Source organism: Leishmania martiniquensis, chromosome 32, assembly GCF_017916325.1.
Source record: "Leishmania martiniquensis isolate LSCM1 chromosome 32, whole genome shotgun sequence".
Lineage (NCBI taxonomy): Eukaryota > Euglenozoa > Kinetoplastea > Trypanosomatida > Trypanosomatidae > Leishmania > Leishmania martiniquensis.
Window position 1 is genome coordinate 1,398,226 of NC_090167.1, and position 21,550 is coordinate 1,419,775.

The following is a 21,550-nucleotide window of genomic DNA, read 5'->3' on the forward strand; positions in this document are numbered from 1 at the left end:
AGGAGGAGCGTATATGCACTTTTGGCGGCTTCTATGCCTCCCACCAGAGTGGATGTGATTGACCGCTCATCTATCCGAGTTGGCGCGCTGTCCGCTTACCCTTTCCTCCCTTTCGATCTTCTGATCGCTGCTATCCTCCCTGGCGAATGACAGCTGCCTGCCTCCTCACTCGATAATCCTCTTTCGGCATCGCCGCTGTCATACACTGCCTCGAACAAGCTGGCGAAGGCTTGGCCGCGTGTAACTTGCAGACGTCATTACGTCGTTCACTCTCAGCTGAATTTCATTACTGTCCTGGCTTTTTAGTGCATCTACGCGGTCTGCATCCTTTTGGCAACCGATGTCCGCGCTCAACATCACTTGCTCTGGTGCCGTGTATCACGGCTGCTCCACGCTGGAGGTGATGCGGTACCGCTGCCCACAGTGGCAGCCGGGCAGTGACATGCCCGTCAACGCGCCCCCCGAGGACTCGGATGAGGCAGTGGAGGACGCTGGCGAGGATGTGGCCGCCCCGGAGTCCGTCCCTGCCGAGACGCCTGAGACCAACGCGGAGGATGAGGAGTAGATCGTGGAGGCGTTTGGCACGTGATAGACAGACGGGTCGGGGACGGAGAGGTGCCGAGCACACAGTAGGCGCTATGAGGCTGCTGCGCCTCCTGCACGCCGTCCCCGCCTGTTGGCGAGCAACCATGCGTCGGACTTGCTTGCTACGGACTCGCCGAGCCGATTGCTGGGGGCGCGGCGCCGTGATAGTATTCGTAGAGATAGGATACTCCTCGAAAACCATTACCCACGTTAAGTAAGGAGGAGGGAGGGGTGAAAAAAAAATGCAGCGACGAGAGGCAGAAGCAGAGGCCCATTCGCCCTTTATGAGGCACGAGATAGCGTTTGAGTGACGATTCTGCCACACCAATGCCATGCTCAACTTCCGGACGTGCTGCTGCAGCTTTTTTTTTCTCTTCTTCGTGAGCGGCTGTAGTCGTTTCGCGTGATGCGCTTAAGCGATCGTAGCACGCTCGGTGGAAGGGCCAAGTCTGAGGAGGAGGGAGAGGGATGCACGAGGCTGCGGGTGATACGAGTGCTGCGGCTGTTGCCCTCTATGAGGTCCTCACGATGCTTCTCTCTTTGCTGCATACACACACACATACACACATGCACATGAAATACCTCCCCCCTCTCCCCCCCCCCCCCGCAGTGAGGCACCAGCTAACCAGTGAGCCCATCTCTCTCTATCTGCCACTGGCTCGTTCCCGTTCGATGAAGCATCAAGCTTAGACAGAAGCACTCGGATGGCTGACTTCCTGTGCTGTCAGGCTGATATATCTCTGCCTCTCTCTCTATATGCAGGCGCATGCGCACCATCAGTGCCTCTTCTCTTTCTACCGTCTCTGTCTCTCATTCTCGGCCCAGTGCGTGAGCGTCTTGGGTGCCTGCCATCTCTCCGCAAACGGTATCCAGCCCGGCCCAGCCCCCTTATCCTCTCACAAGAGGAAAACACAACGCTTCGGAGAGGCAGAGACAGCGCGCCGCTCCATTCGGATGCATACAAAAGGGGGAAGAGCCCCGAGAAGGTAGCCTCATGGACAGGGCTGCTCACCATGCTGCGCAAGTACCCCATGCTGCGGTGGCGTCCAGAGAAGCGGCTGCCCCTGCGCTTTCGGAACGTACCGGAGGAGTTCACCGACCTCCGCACGGCGGATAGCCGCCCTATGCTCTTCACTGCAAAGCGGCCAGCCCCGCTGCGCGATGTGGCGCGTCTCAGCGATGTGCTGCTAGATGACACGGCCGCCTCCACGTACAAGTTGGAGGATACGACACAGAGGCCGGTGGCCATCGTCGCTCCTGAGCGCATGGGACTCCCTGCGCAGCTTGTGCGCTACTTGGAGCACCACTTCCTCGACAACAACCGCAGCCTTTCCGCCACGGCGGTCACCGCGACCCCTTCGTCGTCTTCCTCCACACACTTTCAGGGCCTCACCGTCGCGCAGGCGCGCATCTTGCAGCACATGTACGCCACGCAAGATGTCGCCGTGTGTGCCCCCACTGGCACAGGCAAGACGTTTGCGCTGTGTCTTGGCGTCGTTGCGCGACTCATGCGTGATGGACCCATGAAGCTCCTCTCCACTGTCATCCTTGTCAGCAACGACTATTTGTGCTGGCAGGTGGAAAGGTGGCTGCAGGAGATGTGGTGGTACCCGAATGACGATCGCCTGGTCTTTGCCGCGACGAGTAACCTCACCGAGGAGCACGTGTACCGCCGGCTAACAAAGGAGCTCGTGCGGGATGAGGCGAGACCAACAAAGATCGTGGGCACCATCGACAATCGACCGTACATTCTCGTGACGACGCCGGACGTGCTTTGGCGCTTCTACAAGCGGCGCCGCTCTGCGATTCAGAAGCGGGAGCAGCGGAAAAATAGGAACGGCTACTCCTTCTCTCTCACACCCGTCCTCTCCACCGTCGACCTCATCGTGGTGGATGAGGTCGACGAGGTAATGCCGTCGACGCAGCCAAACGCCGCGGGAAATTTGCTGCTCAAAGAGCTGTTCCGCCACACGAAGTACCAGGCCCCCGTGCAGGTGGTCCTGACGAGTGCCACGCTTGCCGGCTCGACGGTGAATCACATTCGACGCTACATGAAGAAGAATCTCTTGGCGGACCGCACGGCACGTGTGTTTGAGGATGCGAGGAAGTCGGCAACACAGCTGGGCGCCGTCTCGGATACGGTCTCTCGCGCTGCCGTGCCGCTTGGCATTCGGCATCTTTTCTACACAGCTGACACCCGACAAGAGCAGCGACAGTGTCTCGCAAAAGTACTCGCCGCGACGTGCCCCAGCCTGCACCCGCTGCGTTCCAGTGAGAGCGAGGCAGCGGGTGATGACTCGTTGCAGAGGACGGCCAAAACTGCTGTTGCGGAGCATCAGGACTACATCCTACTTATTCTGCCAGACTCAGTCAAGGTGGACGACTTTATTAACGATACCCTCCTCCCCAGCCAAGCGGATGCGCTCCAGATGCTCGGCTCCCAAGATGACGGACGGTGCGCCGACTACCTCGTGGAGCGGTTGGATTACACGTTGAAAGTACAGCAGCAGCTGCGCCGCCGAACCGAGACGCTCAAGTTCATCCAGCGCACGGTGCGGAAAGCTGAGCGCTTGGGCGGTGATGTGGGCTGTCGGTTCCCTGTGTCGGGGTCTGCTTCCCTCTTTCGGAGACTCGAACGTGAGGTGAATGAAACCGCACCCGCGCATGCCGCACGGACGCAGCGGCAGACGGTGGCTGCAACGTCGCGAAAGACATCGCTGGCTGTATGTGCGTCCGACTCTCTGACACGCTCGCCGTCGTCTCTACCGCCGCCGCGGCGATGCTTCATCACATGCAGCTGTAGCAACGTCCGCGGACTTGATCTGCCGCACCTCACCCACGTCATCCTCCTCGCACAGCCGATTACTGCCCTTGAGTACGCGCACTGGTGTGGGCGCGTCGGTCGCTTTGGTCGCCCCGGCGTCTCAGTCACTCTAATGGCACGTAGCGCGACTCGCCGCATGCATCAGTTCTGCGACTCCCTCGGTATTGAGTTTCACGTGGAGAAGCGGCATGCAGAGTTGGACGTCAACGCGGAGCGTTGGCTAAGTGGCGTGGGTGAGGCGCTCTAACGAGAAAGACGAGGACAAGGAGGGCGGCAGCAAGTGCTGCGTACGCTCGCCAGCTCACAGTATGCGCGGCGCCTCTCTCTCTGTGTGTGTATGTTTCTGTAAGAGGGAGAGAGAGGCACACAAGAGGAAAGGGAGGAGGCAACAACAAAAGAAGGCGGATGCCACACACTGAGGCACCGCACTTGACTGATATTGCCGCGGTCGTCATTGCCGTTGTGGTGGTATAACGCAGCAGTGGTGGCATCGCGGTGGGAGCCTATTGCCGCATCTCCTCCATGTCTCGGAGCATTTCGCGCAACACACACACACAGATGCATAGAAGAGGCAGAACTTCTTTCACCTCTACTGCTGGGCTCCCTACGAGCCACTGTGCCGCCTCCACGACGAAGGGACAGCTCTTCTGCGTGCTCTTTCGCCGCTCGAGCTGAGAGCGGTCTCACGCGTTTTTGCCGCCTCTGTTCTCGTCTGCCTTTCCCGTCCCCATCATCACCCCCTAAGCCCATTAAGCGCTGCCCACCTTTTCACATGCAGCGTGTGAGAAGTGACGAGCTGTTGCGCCAACCACTGCTCGTGATCCGACAGGTGCAGCCATACCCGCATGATCTCGCTAGTGAAACTGACACCTCATCTAGGCAGGCGGCCTACCCTCTCCACGGACGGCTGCCTGAACCTCACATAACTCCTTGCAACCTATACAATCTGGAAGGCACGCCTTGACCAGTGGGCGCTGACGGTCAGCCGCCGCGGCGCGCCGGCTCCTCCTCACGCTCCTCTCTCCTTCCTCGACCCACGAGTGAGTGCGCTGGTCCGTGCGGAGAGCGCTTCTCTGCCTGCCTGCGGCTGCTGTGTGCGTATGGGCGCTTTTCCGCCGGCGGAGTCGGTGGGGCAGCGGGGGCTTCGCCCTTTGAGCTGAGCGGAGGCGACCGCCACGCACTTCCCGTGGGCGTTACTTTTTGGTTTCTGTTGCCGTTGAGGGTGGGCTCAGCGGCCCTATGGCCCGATGCCGCGCGTTCTGACCGGTGGCCGTGTCTTGCGAGTGCGCCAACACATGGCGCGTACGCATGCGCGCCCTTGCGTAGGCCGTTCTCTGTTCCTGCGTGCGTGGCCTCGTGTACTGGCTGCGTGGCCGCACAGCGCCAGCGGCTGGGCCGGATGGAGGCGAATGTTGGTGAGTCGCTACCGGTCTCCGTGCCCCCCCTCTCTCTCCCTCTTTGTCAGCCTTTTTCGACCTCTCCTCGCCGCTCTCTTCCCGCCTTCTCTCTCCCTCTCTCACGCACTGGCGCAGCACGGTGAGGGCTGACGGTGATAGAATTGGTGATGACAGGGCTCGATGTGCTGCTGCTGCTCTCTCTGAGTAGGGGCATATCCACGGCACGCGTGTGGGACAGCAGAGTGAGGGTTGCGTAACGCTGACGATTTTCTGTGGTACCGTGTCGCCTGCGACATCTCTGCTGTGCGTCTCGATAGACGTTAACTATTCTGCCAAAAAAGGAACACAAAAGCGTTGTTGGGGAAAAGTGTTTGTGTGTGTGTGTGGGACTCCACATGGGACGCGAGTGCTCGGTGCAGCTGCCCTGATGAGAGCGACATGGCTTCCCCCACCGGCTGTGTGTCGGCTTTCGCTGAGTTGTGCGGCGCAGTCGCCCCAAAGCTGAAGGCGAAATTAGCGATGGCGCATTGCCCCTTTCACGAAGGGGGCCACACACCATCGCCACCGCCTGAGAGAGGCTCTCTGCTGTTTTTTTTTTGTCGCTCTAGTAGTCGTACCCTTGCCGTGTTTCTTCGCCGTGCTGAGCCCGGTGGGAGGTGAGGAGGAAAGGGTGGAGGAGAGAGCGCGAGGGCAATCCAGCGCAGCAGCGGCCATCTCCCTTTCCCGAACGTATCGACTTCGGCGTATACACTCTCTCTCTCTTTACCCCTCTCGCTACTTATCTTTGTCTTATGCAGCTGCGCGTTTACTTTGTATCGCGACTCACCTTCTTTGCTCTTATCGAAGCGAGCGGGCACCTTTGCTGTCCTTCAACGAGGGAATACGCTCCATGGATAAGGGCCCCAGCCGTGAGCCTCCAGCGGCCATGAAGCCGCTTGAGAAGCTTACTGACGCGGACAGGAGCGAGATGAGGGGCTTGGGCATTGGCGAGGGTGATTTCAACCGCATTGTCACCTCCTGCGTGAAGTTTACCTACTCTGATGGCTGGAATGTGCGCAAGCGCGACTCCAAGTACAACATACTATGGGAGACGAAGCCAAGTGAAAACAGCAACAAGCAGGCGATGCGATTCACCGTCAATGTACCGCACTGCAACAGTGGCTCTCTCGAGGCCATCATCGTGGACGACAAGCACCTCGAAGACGACCCGAACACCAGCTACGTGTACAAGTATGATATGCTGCTGCAGCAAAACCGCGTGGAGAAATTTATTGCCGGCAATGTCGTGGTGCAGTGCTCGAAATACCGCGCACCAGTGCCGCTCGTGGCGCCGCGGCAGATGGTCATGTACGTCACTCTCGGCGCTCTTCTCACGCCGGCGCAGCAGCAGAAGCTGGGGATTCGTCCTACCGCGTTCAGCGGACAGCTGGCCGACTCGGAGCGCACGGACAACCTCATGGCGTTCGCCCAATGCGGCATCGATTACACTGGAGAGGAAGTGGAGCTGAAAAAGGGTGTTGAGCTCGGCCACGTGCACTACTACATGATGCTGGGGCAGGAGGAGCCCGATGGCTCGATGACGTTGACCATGTCGTTGGACATGGACCCTGCAGGCAGGCTGCCGGCTAAGGTGGTGGACTTGGCCAGCGAAGAGCAGCTTCGGAAAATGCAACTGATCGTCGACCTGCTGAAAGAAAAAGGCCCCCGGCCGCACCTATGCAGCACTTACGAAAACACTCGCGAGTTTCCCTTCCGTAGCGACTTGATGTAAGAGGAGTGGCGGCGGGAGAAGAGGAGAGGCGGCGATGAAAGGGCCATCATGACAGCCGAAGGGGCATGACGCAGTAATGGCGACCAAAGGGAGCTTCCCCTTTCGATGTAGATCGCCGAAAGACATTTTCGAATCTGTCCTCCTTCTTTCTCCGCCCAGGCACGCGCACCACTGCAATCATGACAAACATGACGCGTACGGATGATCAAGTTTGCCCCCGACGCCCGTTGTCTCGCTTTTCCTTGTGCCTGTGCACATATGTGGTGCGTCAGCGATACAATGCGCAGCGATCGAGGACAGGTCGGATCGTGGCCCCATGTCCCCACAGCACAGCAGCTGCGGCCTGCCTGCCGGCACCCCTCCCCCCCTCAGCGGTATCCGAGGGCAGGCCGCAGGCGCTTGGCTTCCTCACCGGGAGCGGCAACGACACTTCGATGGCACGCTGAGGTGGCCCACACCCTTGGGGACAGGGGTGAGTAGGAAAGGGAGGGAGAGGGGAAGAGGGGAGGGCGCTGTTGACAGCTTCTGCGTCTGGTCGGCTCTCCTTGCCTCCCTCTCTCGTTGCGCTCTGAGAGGAGAGACGCCGTGTGCCGGTTTCCAGTGAGCCCATGCACCGCTTCACACCTTCCTGTCCTTCATTTTTTTTTCTTCCTTGTGTTTACTCACTGCTCTCTTCTATGCCGCAACGCCAATTCGCAGCGCTCACAGCTTCTCAGTAGCGCCTTCTCTGACCTTCACTTGCATTTTCAACTATATATATATATGCGAGCATCTCGGAACGTGTGTGCGCGTATCGTCTCGCTGTTTTGCGCTCCTCACCTCTGGGCTAGAGCTGAGTGACGCGGTGCGCGCCATCCCCCCATCCCTCTCCGCTCGATGGGAAACGGTTGCTCCACTATGCGCACAGAGGAGCGAAATCAGCAGCGACGCACGAGTGGAGCTCGCACCGCGAATGCAGCCAAAAACTGAGCCAACAGACTGAGCTGATGGGGTGGGGGTAGGGTGCGTGCCGACGGTTCGTTGGCACTCACCTCCATTTCTTTCTCCCTTTTTTCCCTTCGCTCCTTGTGCGGATCTCACGCAAATGGGCGTTCACTCGTTGCGGGGTCGCGACAGTGCGCCAAGAGATAGATGAGCACAGCGCTTCTTTGGTTGTAGCGGGAAACGAGTAGTGGCCAGGGGACGAACTGACCTGCGCACTCCTTCTGTGCGCTACTCCTGTGTCCCGCCTACGCGCGTGCTGTCTCTCTCTCTCTCCCTTACTTCATCAGTTCTTGCCGCGGCGCTTCATGGCTAGGCGATCACCATCTATCCACTTTTCAGCACCTCCACACTTCTGCTCGCTCTTTCACACCGCGGTAATTTTGCTCCCTGCCGCTACCTCTGCTCACACACACACACACAAAGAGGCGCCCATACGCGGTAGCACTGAACTGCGCAGGCTGTGAGAGGGATAAAGCGAAGAAGCGAGTGTCACCGCATGCGGTGTATCGCCTCGGCTTCAAAGGGAAGCGTAAACAGACAGCTGAGGATATCGAGAAGAGACTGGGAGCCGTCGACAGCCAGAGAACCTCCTCCGTTACGATCTGCAGCGTCTCTTTCGCTTCACCCATTGACTGCGACAGGAAGTGACGCTTGTCGTCTTATAGCGGCCATTGCTCCGTCCATAGGGGGGGCACTTCGCGGCCTCGAGGCCCTCCCTTCTCGCCCTTTATTGCTTCGTTTGAGGTGCCGCTCCACCCCCTTTTTTCTTTTCGCCCCCCCCCCCGTGCACACCACATTTGCCCCCATTGTGTGCTCCGTACCGAGTGTGGAGGCGCGGCATCGCGTGTACATGCGAGTGGCTCGATTCGCAGGATCAGGCCTTCCCGCCCTCTCCACCTCGCGCGCTCTTCGCTTGTTCCTTCCACGAGGCCAACTTGGACACCCGTGAGCTAGCGAGAACAGCCAGCCCCTCCCCCCTTCCCCCTCCTCTCCTCCCTCTGTCACTCACTTTACCCTCTCCCCGACCTGCAGTTTCCTCACGGCTGACACACGACCGAAATCTGCCGAGGTGGTGTGCGTGCGTGGGTGGGCGGTGCCTCTGCTCTCTCGTGGAAAAAAAAGAAAACGGAAAAACGACAACCACGACAGAAATTCTGTGCCCCTTCCCTGACTTCTTCGCGGCATTGCTCTGTCGGTCTATATTTTGCTCTCAGCCCCTTCCGCTCTCTCTCTTTCTCACTTGTGTATGTATTGCCCATCTGCCGGTACTTCACGAGCCGTTCCTCTTTCACCACCGTCGCTTTCCTCCCTCTTACCCCCACCCCCTTCACTATCGTGACCACCACCGTCTTTGTCAGCGCTTCACACGTGTGAACACATCACCCTCTTCTTCCCTTTTTTGTTTTCCATACGCCTCTTCTCGTCTCCCTCACTTTTTGTCCCTGTGCCCCCCTCCCCCCACACAAACACCTCCAGTATCCCTCCCTCTTCCTTCCGGGCACCGCTCACTTCTCCTCGCCGCGCGGCGCGCAGGGAGGCGCTTTTCTTCTGCCTCTCACAAACCTCACAGAGGGAGAGAGAGAGGGGGGAGCGGTGCCCGGACGTCCCGATACAATTTTGTATGTCCACACGGCTGATTTGCCCTCTCTCTCTCTTCCTCTTTGCCTCTCCCGTGCCTGTACGCCCTGTCCTTCGAGTGCGTTCGATTGTGTGGCACCCGCCCATCCTTCCGATAGCGCGCACCCATCAAGTACCCCATACTCCAGACGGACTTCCTCTCTGCATAAGCACCTAAATTGGCCTCTCTATTCATATATCCTCTGTGACAATCGCTGCTGCTCCTCCGCCGCCTCCTCACCGCCAGGTGACCTTCTTCTTGACTCTCTCTTTGTCTCTCTGTCTCGTTTTATTCCTCGCTGTAATTGCGCGCACGTGCATGTCAACTCCCTGTCAAGGGCTTCTGCCATTCTCTGTTGCTGTCCGTACCCTACACTCATTTTTTATTTTCCTCTTCGCATACTCACTTCTCGTCCTGCTATCCTTGACGACCCCTCCTCCTCCAGTGCCCTCCTGCCGCTACCACAGGTTTCTCGAGGATTGCGAGGACACACGTATGCATGTACATATATATATATACATGTATACGTACATGCTATTAAAAGAAACGTGCGCATATCTAGCGAACCACGCTTCTCTCTCTCTCTCTTTGCGAGTGCGCGCGTGCGGTGTACATTGAGAGCGATTTTTCGCTCTCAGCGACGCGAGTGGCGAAGAGGTGCTGAAGCAGCAACAGACGACGCAAAGTGGGAGAGAGAGCGGTGCGGTGTGGTGCAATCGTTTCTTTTCCTCGTTCACCACTTAGCAGTGCCAAAGTCTTCTTGTGTCTGCGTGCTCTGTTCTAGTTCTGTGTGCTTGGGCGCGTTTGACAGCGTGCGCCCTCCCTGCTCACCGGTGCCTCACCTCCTCGGGCTTGCCTAGTCCATCGCTCGGCGACCGACTTCTCTTTGCCGCTCCCCTCCCTTGCCACATACTTGCCCCCTCCCTCGTCGCGTGGCCACCGCCACCTCTAGCGACAGGTGCATATCCGTCCCGCTGCCTTCAAGTTTACGTCGATTCCCGTCAGCGCCACACGCGCCCACGAGTGCCATGTGCCTTCGTATGGGCTTTTCTTCCGCCTCTTCCGCTGTTTGTACCAATCCTTACACATACACAGCCGCTCTCTGCTGGTGCGCCGTCGCCTTGTGTCCTGGTGTGTGTGTATGTGTGCGTGTGTGCCTCTCTTTTTACCTCTGCTCACCGCGCCTGCACGACTGTGCTCCCCTCTGTTGATTTTTTGCGTTATACATCTATACATATTTATCTCTCTCTCTGTGTGCGCGTGTTTCACTCCTCCTCTCCCTTCCTCCCTCCCCCTCGGTCCCCCACCCGCCTCCTCTGAGTGTACCACTTTCGCCGGTACCGGCTTTCTGTTGTTCTATATATTTTTGTTCCCTCTTTCCCCACAAACTGCGGGCGCTCACGTTAGGCGAGCATTGCCGCAACGCGAATTTGCCAGTGGCTCTCTCTCCCTCTCTTTCTCTGCATCCAACGCGAGCGCTTTCAGCGAAGAAAGAACAACAAGAGCGGCAACCTTCGGCAGCTGTTTGGGCAACATCGATAAAGGGCTTTACGAAGCATCTTCTTTGCGGGGCCAATATGCTCTCTGACCTCCGTAATATGTGGAGCGGTGACGCGAGCGTCGCTGCCGACCACTGCACCTCCCGCGCGTCTAGTCGGCTGTGGCCGTACTCTGAGGAGAACTCGTTAGGGTGCAACGGCACAGCTGTCAACGTTTTGGCCCCCGAAGAGGCGGATGTCAAAGCACTGCTGAAGCTGCTTTCGACAAGGTACGATGTGGCGGACCCCACAATCACCGAGGTGCCCATGCCAGAGCTCTCTGTCTCTCTTTACACCGCCGACACAACTGAAGGGATGGATGGAGGCCTCTTGGCCGAGAGCTCGCTGTTGCGCAGCAGCGACGCTGAAGCGCTGGCGGAGCAGACGCTGCCCAGGAACTTTGCAAAGGCCAGCCCCGCCTCCGAAGGTGCCTGCCGGGACCACGCCTACTCGTCAAGCACGCATATAAGACGCAATGGCCACGGCAACGTCTGCAGGTGGGCCGGCCCCAATCCCAATCATGCCGCGTCGCCTAGCTTATCGCCTAGCTTATCGCCTAGCTTGTCGCCCGACAAAGAGTCCGCTGCGAGGGACTCGGCAAAGCGGCATACCGGTCGCCACTCTACCGCCGTTTTTAATGCCTTCGCAAAGATGGGCACTGGTCTTCCCAAGAGGAACTTTAACGTCCTCACGCCTGACAAGCGCATCATGCTATCGATCCCCGCCGAGTACATCAGGAACACATTCGGCAGCCACAACTACCGCTGCCAAAATCGTGACAAGCTCCTCTTTTCTTTCTGTCTATGCAAGACGTTCTGCAGTGGGGCGACGTGCCATCACGGGTCAGAGTGCGATTTCATTCACTGCGATCCAGAAAAGCTGCGTCTCGTGCAGCGCGCTGTCTCGGCCAACGCCACAGAAGAGAATGCGAGGTCTGCGGTGCACTCCTTTCAGGTGCACTGGTCGACGCCAGTCGCCTCGCTGGCAGAGGCGGCCTACCCGCGGCTGCCGAGCGGCTACGCCGTCTTTGTGAAACGTGAAGGTGGCGTTCATGGCGCCGTGTCGCGCAACGCGACACACAAGCTCTCCTCGGAGATGGTGTACGGGACTGTGGGTGGGCAGGAGGCGCTGCGCTTATCAGGCTCTTCGCCGCTGCGCGTCTGCAAGCACTTCGAGCGGGAGAAGTGCGCTTTGGGAGCTCTATGCCACTTTATTCACCCTGTAGTGCTGAGCAAGCCGATGTTGGCAGTGTCGACACCTCAGTCGGTAGCGGCTGTGGATTTGGCGCGTCAAACGCGCGCCCCAGTAGCGCATACGATGCACCTCACGCACCAGGCCGCCGCTTTCTCTTCACAATCACAGCAGAGGACTACAGGAGGCCCGCCTCAGCCATGGTGCATGCCCATGCGTTACACCGCTGCCGCTGAGGCAACCGCCTTTACCGCACCCCCTCCTCAGTTGCTGCAGCAGCCGTTGCAACAGCAGACGCGCCAACAGCAATCCGCCGCCTCCAACCTGACACCACTGATCCTGACCGCCTCACTGCAACAGCCCAGTGCGCTCGTCCGCTATGAGGATGTGCTGTACGCGTGGAGCCCAGAGCCGCAGCAGCTGATCCCTCTTCAGGCCATCGACGCCAGTGACTACACTGGGCCCTCTGGGCAGCCCTCGCCGGCGCCACTGAGTGTGGAATACAGCCCGTTCACGAGCGGGTCGGCGGGCTCGCAACTTGGAGTCCAGATGCCGACGAACGCCATGCTCATGCAGTCTTCCAGCGCCTTTGCCTCTTCTTTGGTGAGCAGTGCCTCCTTCAACGGCAACATCGTGGCTGCGCAGCGGTTCAAGCTGTAGGCTCTTCCTGGAAGCTTTTCGTGTGCCTGAATGCGCCTTGTATGACGGCGGAAACCAGCCCGTGCGGTATCGCCCAACGAAAGGTGTGCGTACATCTCATCTTCATCGCGTACCTCTCTCTGCGGCTGCGCTGCTCTACCGCCGTGTACGTATGCGATGCGTGCGCGCGTGCGTGCCTCTCGACAAAGCGGCACGTTCCCCCTCCGCCCCCCTCGGTTGCTCTCTCTGCTCTCCTGTGCATATCGATAGGGGGTTGGGCTCTTCTTGCGGCTGCCAACGTGTCGGTGGCTCTTTTTTCCTCTCGCTTGTCACACCTCCTTGTTGGGCCGCGTTGATGTCTTCTGTGCCTTCCTGTTTCTCCGCCTCTCCATACACGCAGCGTATATACATATATATGCATACATATATATGTATATATATGTATATATATGTGTGTGTATATGTGTACAGATACCCGTGCAGCACCGACTGCCTCATGGGTCAGCTGCAGGGCTTCCTTTGCTCATGGGATATCTTTGATTCATCTTGTCTCTCATACACTCCCTCTTCCCCTCTCCCTCCCTTTCCTACTCACCCCTGTCCCCAAGGGTGTGGGCCACCTCAGCGTGCCATCGAAGTGTCGTTGCCGCTCCCGGTGAGGAAGCCAAGCGCCTGCGGCCTGCCCTCGGATACCGCTGAGGGGGGGAGGGGTGCCGGCAGGCAGGCCGCAGCTGCTGTGCTGTGGGGACATGGGGCCACGATCCGACCTGTCCTCGATCGCTGCGCATTGTATCGCTGACGCACCACATATGTGCACAGGTGCCGACGATTGTTCTGCTGTTGTTGAGATGCGCTGCTGCTGAGGAGCGCCAATTGATGTCGGATCGTCCAGCTCGTTGGTACAGTTGCTGTGCAGCAAGGGCAGGTGAAGTGTGACTCTGCGCGCAGCTTCGCTATTCTTGGTGGAGCCATCTGATGTCGAAGGAAACAGCAAACACGTGTGGACGTGTAAGAGGGGCGGCTGGGTACGTTTCGCTCTCTCACTCTCTCTTTTTTTCACGTTGTCTACGTGTGAAGTCAACGATACCCCATCCTTTGCCTCTTTCTCACTCGACTCGCGTCGCAATGCAGGCTTGCCCCCTCCTCCCTCCCCTTTTTTCTGAACCGCATTTCCTTTTCTCTCTGCTTCGAAAGAAGCGCTTCTTCTGAACGTCTTTTCGCCTCCTTTCGATGGGTTGGCCGCAGCCTCTTTTCCCTGTGCGCTTTCCTTTTTTTTCTCTGTTGTTGTTGTGCCCATGGCCACTCTTCCTCTGTTTTCAACGTGCGAGCATGCCTCTCCGCCTCCGCCTCTGTCCCTCTTTTTTTTTCCAAGGAGGGGAAAGGGAGAGGCGGGAGAGAGAAAGAGGGGGGGAGACATCCTGCAGAAACGTTTTGGGAGCAGAACTGCCATCAGCGTCGCAGATTGTCCAGAGGCAAACGAAAAGCGAAGGATGCAGTGCGCATGTCGTATACATAGTTCTATTCACCTTCTCTCCCCTTCTGCCGAGGCCACTGCCCCCCCCATTACTGTCAATGCATTTATCGCACGCGCACCGGGGATGCGACCGGCAGAAAAAAAACGGAGCAGTCAGCTTACGTACAGCTATATGGAGCGTCGCTTTCGCTTTGTCGGGGTGGATGGCTGAGGTTGGGACGGGGAGGGGGTGAAGGAGACGCGTCCCGCCGCTGTTGGTTCATTTTTTCTCACTTCGTCACGCGCATCTCCCGCTGAGGGATGCCCGACCGCTTTGATTTTGCCATACGGAGAGGGCCATTGACACTCCGGCATGGCGTCGAGTACTCGTCTGCGAGGCATCTCTTCACGGCTGACAGATGCACGCCATCGCCGTCTCGGCTTCTCTCCCCTACCCCCAGTGCTCCTCTCTCTATCGTGCTATCTTTGCCGTTATCGTCTGTCACTGATTGCGTCCGCGTTTGTGTGCGCGCGTGAGAGGGAGAGGAGGATGCCTCTGGTACCCCTGCTCGTTCCAGTGGGCGGTGGGAAACAAGCGCGCTTCACACCTCACCTCCCCCCTCCCCCCTCTGCCATCCATTCCTTATTTTGGGGGCTTTGCCATGACTTTCGTTTTCTTTGCGGATGTATCCGTCGTAGCACACACACACACACGCACCTTCCCTCCCTTTTTTTCTGTGGCTCCCGCGTGCGTCGCCTTTCTACATAGTCTCCATGGCACCAACGCAGCACCTCTGCGTGGCGGCAATACAAACGCCAGACTGAGAAAAATATTGGCACCTTGGTGGTGCTATATCCATCTTGGTAGCCATCCACCTCCCTTCCTCTGCTCTTTATCTCGGCACCTTCACCCCACTCGGAAAGGACAGCCTCCCCCTTTTCCGGTAGGGGGAGGGGCCGCTCATTTCATATTAGTCTGTATCCGCCTCCCTTTCTCCCCACCTCAAGAGAGGGCCCGCGTTTCTGTTTGTGCTGCCCTCCCTCCCTCCCCCCGCATGCCCGCAGCGCAACCCCGCCTATGTAGACCAGCACACACCCCGTGCATGTGCCTGCCTCTCTTTTTTTCTCTCTTGCTTCTTTGTATCTGTTCTCACCTCTCACCGCTGACAGGTCGCTTTTTTTTTCCCTCTTTGTTGTCTCTTTCTCTCTCTGTCTGTGTGTGTGTGTGTGGGCGTGGAAACTCTTTCGTGGGAACCCCTCCCGCCCTCTGGAGAGGTCGCCACATGTACGGCAGCCGTGCCACGGCTTCTTCCTTTCGCCTTGTCAAGCCGAAATGGAGAGTGGGTGCGCTGATGTGGAGGCGATGACGCGCGCGAAAGTGAGTTGCGCGGAGGCGGACTGGCAGTATAGGGGCTGGTGAGACACTCTGGCAAACGGGGCCGTGGGGCGGGTGCAACACACCCGCTCATTCACTCGGGGCGTACCTCCGTCGTGTGACACGCGGCTAAGAAACTGCGCGCATTGCACGGACAGGCCGCTGATATTTCAGCGGCGCAGCACAGATGTCTGCGCTTCTTCTTGAACTGCAAAGTTACGGTACGATAGTCTCTCTCTCTCGCTTTTTTCCCCAGTCTTCTGGGGGCAGTACACAGACCTTTTTCTGTCGACCTGAGTTGACAGCATCACCTGCTAGCGCATTGACTTCTCGGTTTCGGTTGCTGTTCGCACCGGGCGGCATATGCCCCCCCCCCCCCCACAGCACACACACACACATACACGAGAGTACACAGCAGTTGCTATTAGCGATGTTCTCAGCAGACACTCTCCTTCCGTTCATCAAAGCTGTGCACACCTACTCGACGGGCGATGCTGCGCTGCATGGCCACACCATATTTCCTTGCGTGAGGAGTGACGCGGTTGCTCAGCTGAGCGAAGAGTTGCTCCGCTGGCTCCCCTCAAACGTCTCCGCGCACCTTCGCCGCGAGCTCCTCCTAGAAGACAGTGTGCAAGCGGCCTCCTCGAAGCAGCTGGCGACGCCCAACAGCGGGGGTGGTGGAAGTAACGCCGCGCCCCCAAATGCTGTCCCGTCGGTATCTCAACGGGGTTCCACGGCCGCGGGGCAACCGTGGACCGAGCAGTGGCGCGTGCGGGACACTACTGCTACGGCAGCGCTAACGGTGCTTTCTGTGGCGCTGCGCCCTCTTGTACAGGACTCAGAGCCGGCAAGGATGGCCGTGGGCAGCACACCGGAGACCTATGCCACGCTGCAAGTTAAGTGCGTGTGCGCCGTGCTGCTGCGACTCATCACATCTGACCTGGACCAGTGCCATGGCACCTGGGCCGCTCGGGAATCAGGCCTGCCCCCCTCGCTGATCATAGCGGGGACGGTGCGACAGCGTCTTGCGGCGTCTCTCAAGAAATGGATGCAGTACTTTTTCCTCTTCTTTGCGAATTCGCTCCACGATCTTCAAAGCTCGATGACCCCGATGCCGGCCGCTCCACGCACCCCTGCCAAGAGGCCGAGGGCTGCTGCCGCCGCCTCACTTCGACCGACAGCGCAAGCAAGGGTGGAGGAAGCAGGAGATGATGGACCTCGAAAGTTTCATCGAGGACAAGCGGTACCTTTGCACGTCCCGTTGCGTGGTAGATCGCCTGATTTTGTGCGCCATCCGCTTCACTATTACGCTCAGGCGCTTCAGCGCGCTGCCGAGAGTATCGCAGGGAGGGGTGGCAGTACGCCCGCCGGCCGCAGCAACGGTGATGACGACGAGCCTCTGGTCGCCGCACAGTCGTGCGGTAAGAATCACATCTCTCACTCACGTGCTGTTGCTGCGGTGCTTACGGCACCGCAGCGTGGCGCACCCCTCCGCTCGAAGGGAATGGCGCGCATGCAATGGGCAGAGAGGCGCAGTGGTAGTGGCAGCTGCGGCGCTGTGCCGTCCTCCCTCGCTGAATCGCCACCCCTATTCTGCGCCTTCGCGCCGCCGCAGAGGCAAAGGTCACCAGCCAGACAACCACCTAATCGTTGTGTATCGGACTGCACTGCTGCGTCGGTGGACGACGATGTGCCGCTCTTGCTTCTTGCACAACATCTGCAAGCACGCACGTTAGGGTGACGCTGCAGAGTGAATGGGAAGAAAAGGGCTGTGGGGGGGAGGGGGCAGTGGTCGGCACCCAGAGCATGAGAGGCACGGAAGAACATTGCCAAATTTCTGTGCAGCTCTTGGCGCCGCTTTCCATTCTCGTCGACTGTCGCTCTCCTCGCCCAGCCCCGTCACCCCTGACTACGCGGCGACGCGGGCTCATGTGTTTCTGCTTCTTCTTTTCGTCTGCTGTACACACATCCCATACACGGCCCATTTTATTGACACACGGCACGCCATACGGTGGACCACACTTTCGGGTACGCCTACAATTGCGCTCTGAAAAGGCGTTGCGAGTTCGCCAGATGTGCGTCAGAGTGAGACAGGGCGGGTGGGGGAGGGAGGGAGAGAAAGAGAAACAGGAGGGGGGGGCTGCGTTTGTCAAGTTGCGGAGCGTTGCCCTGCTTTGCTCGCCGTGCTCTCAATCGCTTGACGTGACAGCGGGGCCGAGGGGCCGCTTCGTGCGGTCGAAGTGACGCGCCCATGATGGTGAATGGCTGCCATCATCATTAGTAGTCCCCCTTCGACGATCTTGGGAAGGCGCGAGCACGATTGAGTGTCTTCTTTATGTCTCCTGCTCACATTCTCTGTGTCTTCTCCCGATCGTGCGGTACTCTGCTTTACCTCACTTGGCTCCCACACATGTGCGCCGGGCCCCTCCCCTTCCGCCCATCTTTCCCTCTGAAGTGGTGCCGCCGCGAAGAGGGGGCATCCGCCGCGCTTTCTGCTCGAGTGCTCAGCGCCACCACTCCCACCGTCGGGTTCTCCGTCTCGAGCTGTGCCACCCTTTCCTCCTCGTCGTTGCGCTCTATTTGTGCCCTGCGTCTCCTACGGGTGATACCCTTGCCAGCCCTTGCAATAGCCTCTGCCGTGTCGCTCTTTTTCCCACCCGGTGCGCCACAAGCGCCTGCCCACGTCATGTCTGCGGAGCAGATCGAGGGCGTGATTGAGCACCTCACCTACACGAAGGGCGTGTTGGGTGTGGTGGTGTGCACGTCCGAGGGGGAGCCGATACGCGACAGCTTCCAGTGCCTCGACCGGTCTCTGGCCCAGTCCTACGCAGTCATGGCCGCCGATCTTGCACGGCAGGCGGCACGTTTGTTCGCACCTGTCAAGTCTCAGGGTGCTGTCGCTGAGTCCTGTGCCAAAGAGGAGGCGAGCAAGAAAACCGCCGCCACACCTTCACTGCCTATCAAGGAGAGTACCGCAGAGCTCATTCGCGTCCGCACACTTCTGCATGAGATCGTCATCCGCTGCAGCCATGACTTCCTTATCGCCATCGTGCAGGAGCCAGTGAATTGACCGAGGTAGAGGTGGTGCTCTCTGTACGCGCCCATATGTGGCCGTGCGTTTGTGTGTGTGTGTGCATACTCATTGGGCAGCTCCGCTCAACTGTTTGTGTGCTGCATTAGAGCCGCGTGATGGCTTCGGACGTATCGTGGCGAGCCTTACGGCGCTTGGGTGGAGATGAGGGGGAGAAACCATATGTGCAGAGCAGCCCACATGTACTAGAGCGTTTTGAACTGCGTCCCCTTTTTTTTCTGGGTGCAACGTCTAGTGCTCTGCACCACCTCACAGGTAGTGGTGTCAGTAGACAGTCGCGACTGCCTCCCTCTTGCTGCGAAGAGGGGGCCGTAAAGGTGTTGCGACCGCAGCGGAACGTCATCTCGAAACAGAGCACACACGCGCACACATCGCAGTCCAGGAGAGGGAGGTGAGAAGTACGAAGACCGGCAAGGGGCGGGCATGGCCTTCTTGGGTTCTCTGCGTCAGAAGACACAGACGAGGCATCTCCTCCCCACCCCAAAGAAAAATGACCGTGAAGGTTTCACCAGAGGAAAACAAAGGGAGAGACACAGAATGTGACGGTGCGTGTGTGTGTGTGTGGCCAAGAGACCACCTCGCACGCTGCTGGAGCCTTTTCTGATGGGTGTGTATGCGTTTGTTTGCCGCCACTTCTCTATTCCTCTCCCATTCTCTCACCCTCTCGGCGAGGAACTTCTCCTTCCTGACCTGCTCGCTCATCGAGGACACCACACGCACACGCACATATATATATATATATATGTATATGCATATACATATATATAGAGAGTGGCGCAGCACCATAGAGGGGTGAAAGGAAGGGGCATCGTTTTGCCGTCACCGCTCCCCGTGGTGCTGCCACTTCCATGCATGCACACGGCGCTCAACTTCCTTTCCCGTGCCATGATGCCACCGCCACGCAGCTATGCCCTTGATCTCGAGTACCTCAAGTTCAACGGTAAATCGTACGTGCGATCGCTGGCCTTGGTACCATTCGCGCGGGTAGGGGTGCGGTCGCCGCGCCAGCCCCGCGCCACAGAGGTCGTTGTCCGAAGGGGCAGTCCAGATGGCAGCGGAGTTGAGCTGCCGCCCTCGGTACTCACCGACCTTGGGAGCGCCCCCACGGTGCTCGAGTTGGACCCGAGGGAGGTGATGCGGGTGTCGGAGCCGCTTCCGTGCGGATACCTTCTTCGGCCGAAAATTCAGCAGGCTCTCGTGCAAGGCGCAGCCCTGGAAGAGCTACGCGCCCCGCTCGAGATGGAGGCTCGCAGTGCCATGGAGGCATTCGCCTCGCTTCGCCAAGCTCTCCGTGAGCAACAGAAGAGGGCGTCACGAGAAGAAAAGGGCCCGCCAACATCTGCGGGCCTCCGTTGCGACGAATCAGCAAGCCATCCTACCCACGCTGCTGCGGAGAGCGTGGATGTGGGGAGTGACTTCCTTGACCTCGAAAGCGGGAAGACGTCTACACTCTCGGCCGTCAGCTCCACTGCAGATGCTGAACAGGTGGCGATGGGCGAGTTACAAATACGGCTGGGCATGGCACGGTTCTTCAAGGGGCTGGACCCTTTCGGGATACCGAACGTACGCCGGTTCAGCCGCGAGGCGCTCGAGTTGCTTTATGCTGCTCCGGCGGAGTCACGCGACTTCATTGAAGCCTCAATGCACATTTCTGGCTTGCGTGCTTACAGCAAAGGCAGGCAGGGCTACAAGCCGCTGGCATGCCTATCTCATTACCACCCACGACTCCTGCAGGCCGTCTTGCGCCGCAGCTTTGAGAGCGCTGCGGCATGGTACAGGTGGCTCGAGGACTGCGCCACCTGTGTGGAGGCTCACTTGCTCGAAGTGCGCAACGCTCACCGTGACGGTGTTTATGTGGATACGCGGCGTCGTGCTAGACTCTCGACTGGCGGCGCATCGGCCGGCTTCGATTGCCTCGAGGCAGCATCTGCGCCGACCCGGCGGCCTTTGCCTCTTGACTTTAAGGAGAGTCTGACCATGGAGGATCTGGCGAAGCAGATGCTCCATATGTGGCGCGATCTCGAGCTTTCGCCTCAAAGCCACAGTAGCGGCAGCGACGGCGCGGCGCAGGGCTCTCGTGCAAAGGTGTACGTGTACGGCAGCAGCGACGCTGCTGTCCTTCACCGCACCCTGAGGCTGGCGCTCAGCGCGGCACCTCGAACCGGGCACCTCTCAGAGAGATTGATTGAGGGAGGCTGTCGCCTCTGCAGGCCGAGGCAGCTCCCTGATGCGGTGACTATTGTGCAGATCTCTGCATCAGCATCTGCGCATGTAGCACCATCCCCATCAGATTTGCTGCAATCTCCCTTGGAGGCAGTAGTAGTGGATGCGACTCGGCACCCTCTCTTTACGGCTGCTGGCTTTGCCTCGTCTCCCAAGAAGCCGCCATCGCTGATGACGGCGCTGGAGAAGGCTGCAAACTCAGACGCGACAGCGGCGGAGCTCTTGTTGTCGCCGCAGTGGCACGATCCGCTGTGGGATGCGCAAGCACTCGCGTGTGTCTGCGCCTGTGCTGGCATGGCGCGCGCATCTGACGAAAGGCGTAGAGGGGGCTGATGCCACGCGATTTGCTCACGCTCACGCCCCCGTCCCCCCTTCTCCCCTTTCCCCTTTTTTCTTACCTGGGAAGCGCACTGAGAGCCCCACAGGGTGGACACAGCATGGCACACTGTAGATGCGCTACGCCTGCAGCTGGCAAAGTGGGCAAGCAACAGGCTATAATATGCCGGGCTCATGCTGGCCCTGCCGTTCTGTGCACGTGCGATCCAACGAGTGCGAGGGAGCTAGCGAGGTGACCACGTTCCTCATCAACGGCTCCCCTTACTGCCGTCGCGGCGGCGTTGTCTCTGCGAAGCCCGAGCAGCCAAGCGCGCAACAGTGAGTACCGGACACAGAACTCGAGCAGCTTTTATGGTATCATCGAGGGCGCTGACCGTCAATGCGTTTCTGCATTGCCCCGGCCCAGGAAGCAGAGCTGTTTGCTCGGCCCATCCCGTGTGGCGAAGCGTTTTCAGAGGAGCGCGCGAGAGACTGGAGTCCACCCCTCCTGCGCTAGCAGGGAAGGCGTGAGGGAGGAGTGATGCC

At 59.0% G+C, this 21,550-nt stretch overlaps 7 protein-coding genes across 7 annotated transcripts; all 7 read left to right on the top strand.

Annotated features, from left to right (window-relative positions):
* Positions 1–340: 340 nt before the first annotated feature.
* LSCM1_02011 (uncharacterized protein) lies at positions 341–565 on the top strand (the record flags this gene model as incomplete). Its single annotated transcript, XM_067319606.1, has 1 exon — positions 341–565. The coding sequence occupies one exon, from the start codon at positions 341–343 to the stop codon at positions 563–565; it is 225 nt and encodes a 74-aa protein (XP_067176155.1).
* Positions 566–1,598: 1,033 nt separating this feature from the next.
* LSCM1_02012 (uncharacterized protein) lies at positions 1,599–3,656 on the top strand (the record flags this gene model as incomplete). Its single annotated transcript, XM_067319607.1, has 1 exon — positions 1,599–3,656. One exon carries the CDS (start codon positions 1,599–1,601, stop codon positions 3,654–3,656), a length of 2,058 nt encoding a protein of 685 aa, XP_067176156.1.
* A 2,039-nt stretch (positions 3,657–5,695) lies between these two features.
* LSCM1_02013 (uncharacterized protein) lies at positions 5,696–6,577 on the top strand (the record flags this gene model as incomplete). The annotated part of the gene is made up of 1 exon (XM_067319608.1): positions 5,696–6,577. The coding sequence occupies one exon, from the start codon at positions 5,696–5,698 to the stop codon at positions 6,575–6,577; it is 882 nt and encodes a 293-aa protein (XP_067176157.1).
* A 4,179-nt stretch (positions 6,578–10,756) lies between these two features.
* Positions 10,757–12,568, top strand: LSCM1_02014 (uncharacterized protein; the record flags this gene model as incomplete). Its single annotated transcript, XM_067319609.1, has 1 exon — positions 10,757–12,568. The coding sequence occupies one exon, from the start codon at positions 10,757–10,759 to the stop codon at positions 12,566–12,568; it is 1,812 nt and encodes a 603-aa protein (XP_067176158.1).
* Positions 12,569–15,805: 3,237 nt separating this feature from the next.
* Positions 15,806–17,116, top strand: LSCM1_02015 (uncharacterized protein; the record flags this gene model as incomplete). Its single annotated transcript, XM_067319610.1, has 1 exon — positions 15,806–17,116. The coding sequence occupies one exon, from the start codon at positions 15,806–15,808 to the stop codon at positions 17,114–17,116; it is 1,311 nt and encodes a 436-aa protein (XP_067176159.1).
* A 669-nt stretch (positions 17,117–17,785) lies between these two features.
* On the top strand, positions 17,786–18,445 carry LSCM1_02016 (uncharacterized protein; the record flags this gene model as incomplete). The annotated part of the gene is made up of 1 exon (XM_067319611.1): positions 17,786–18,445. One exon carries the CDS (start codon positions 17,786–17,788, stop codon positions 18,443–18,445), a length of 660 nt encoding a protein of 219 aa, XP_067176160.1.
* Positions 18,446–19,318: 873 nt separating this feature from the next.
* LSCM1_02017 (uncharacterized protein) lies at positions 19,319–21,022 on the top strand (the record flags this gene model as incomplete). Its single annotated transcript, XM_067319612.1, has 1 exon — positions 19,319–21,022. The coding sequence occupies one exon, from the start codon at positions 19,319–19,321 to the stop codon at positions 21,020–21,022; it is 1,704 nt and encodes a 567-aa protein (XP_067176161.1).
* Between the last annotated feature and the right edge of the window lie 528 nt (positions 21,023–21,550).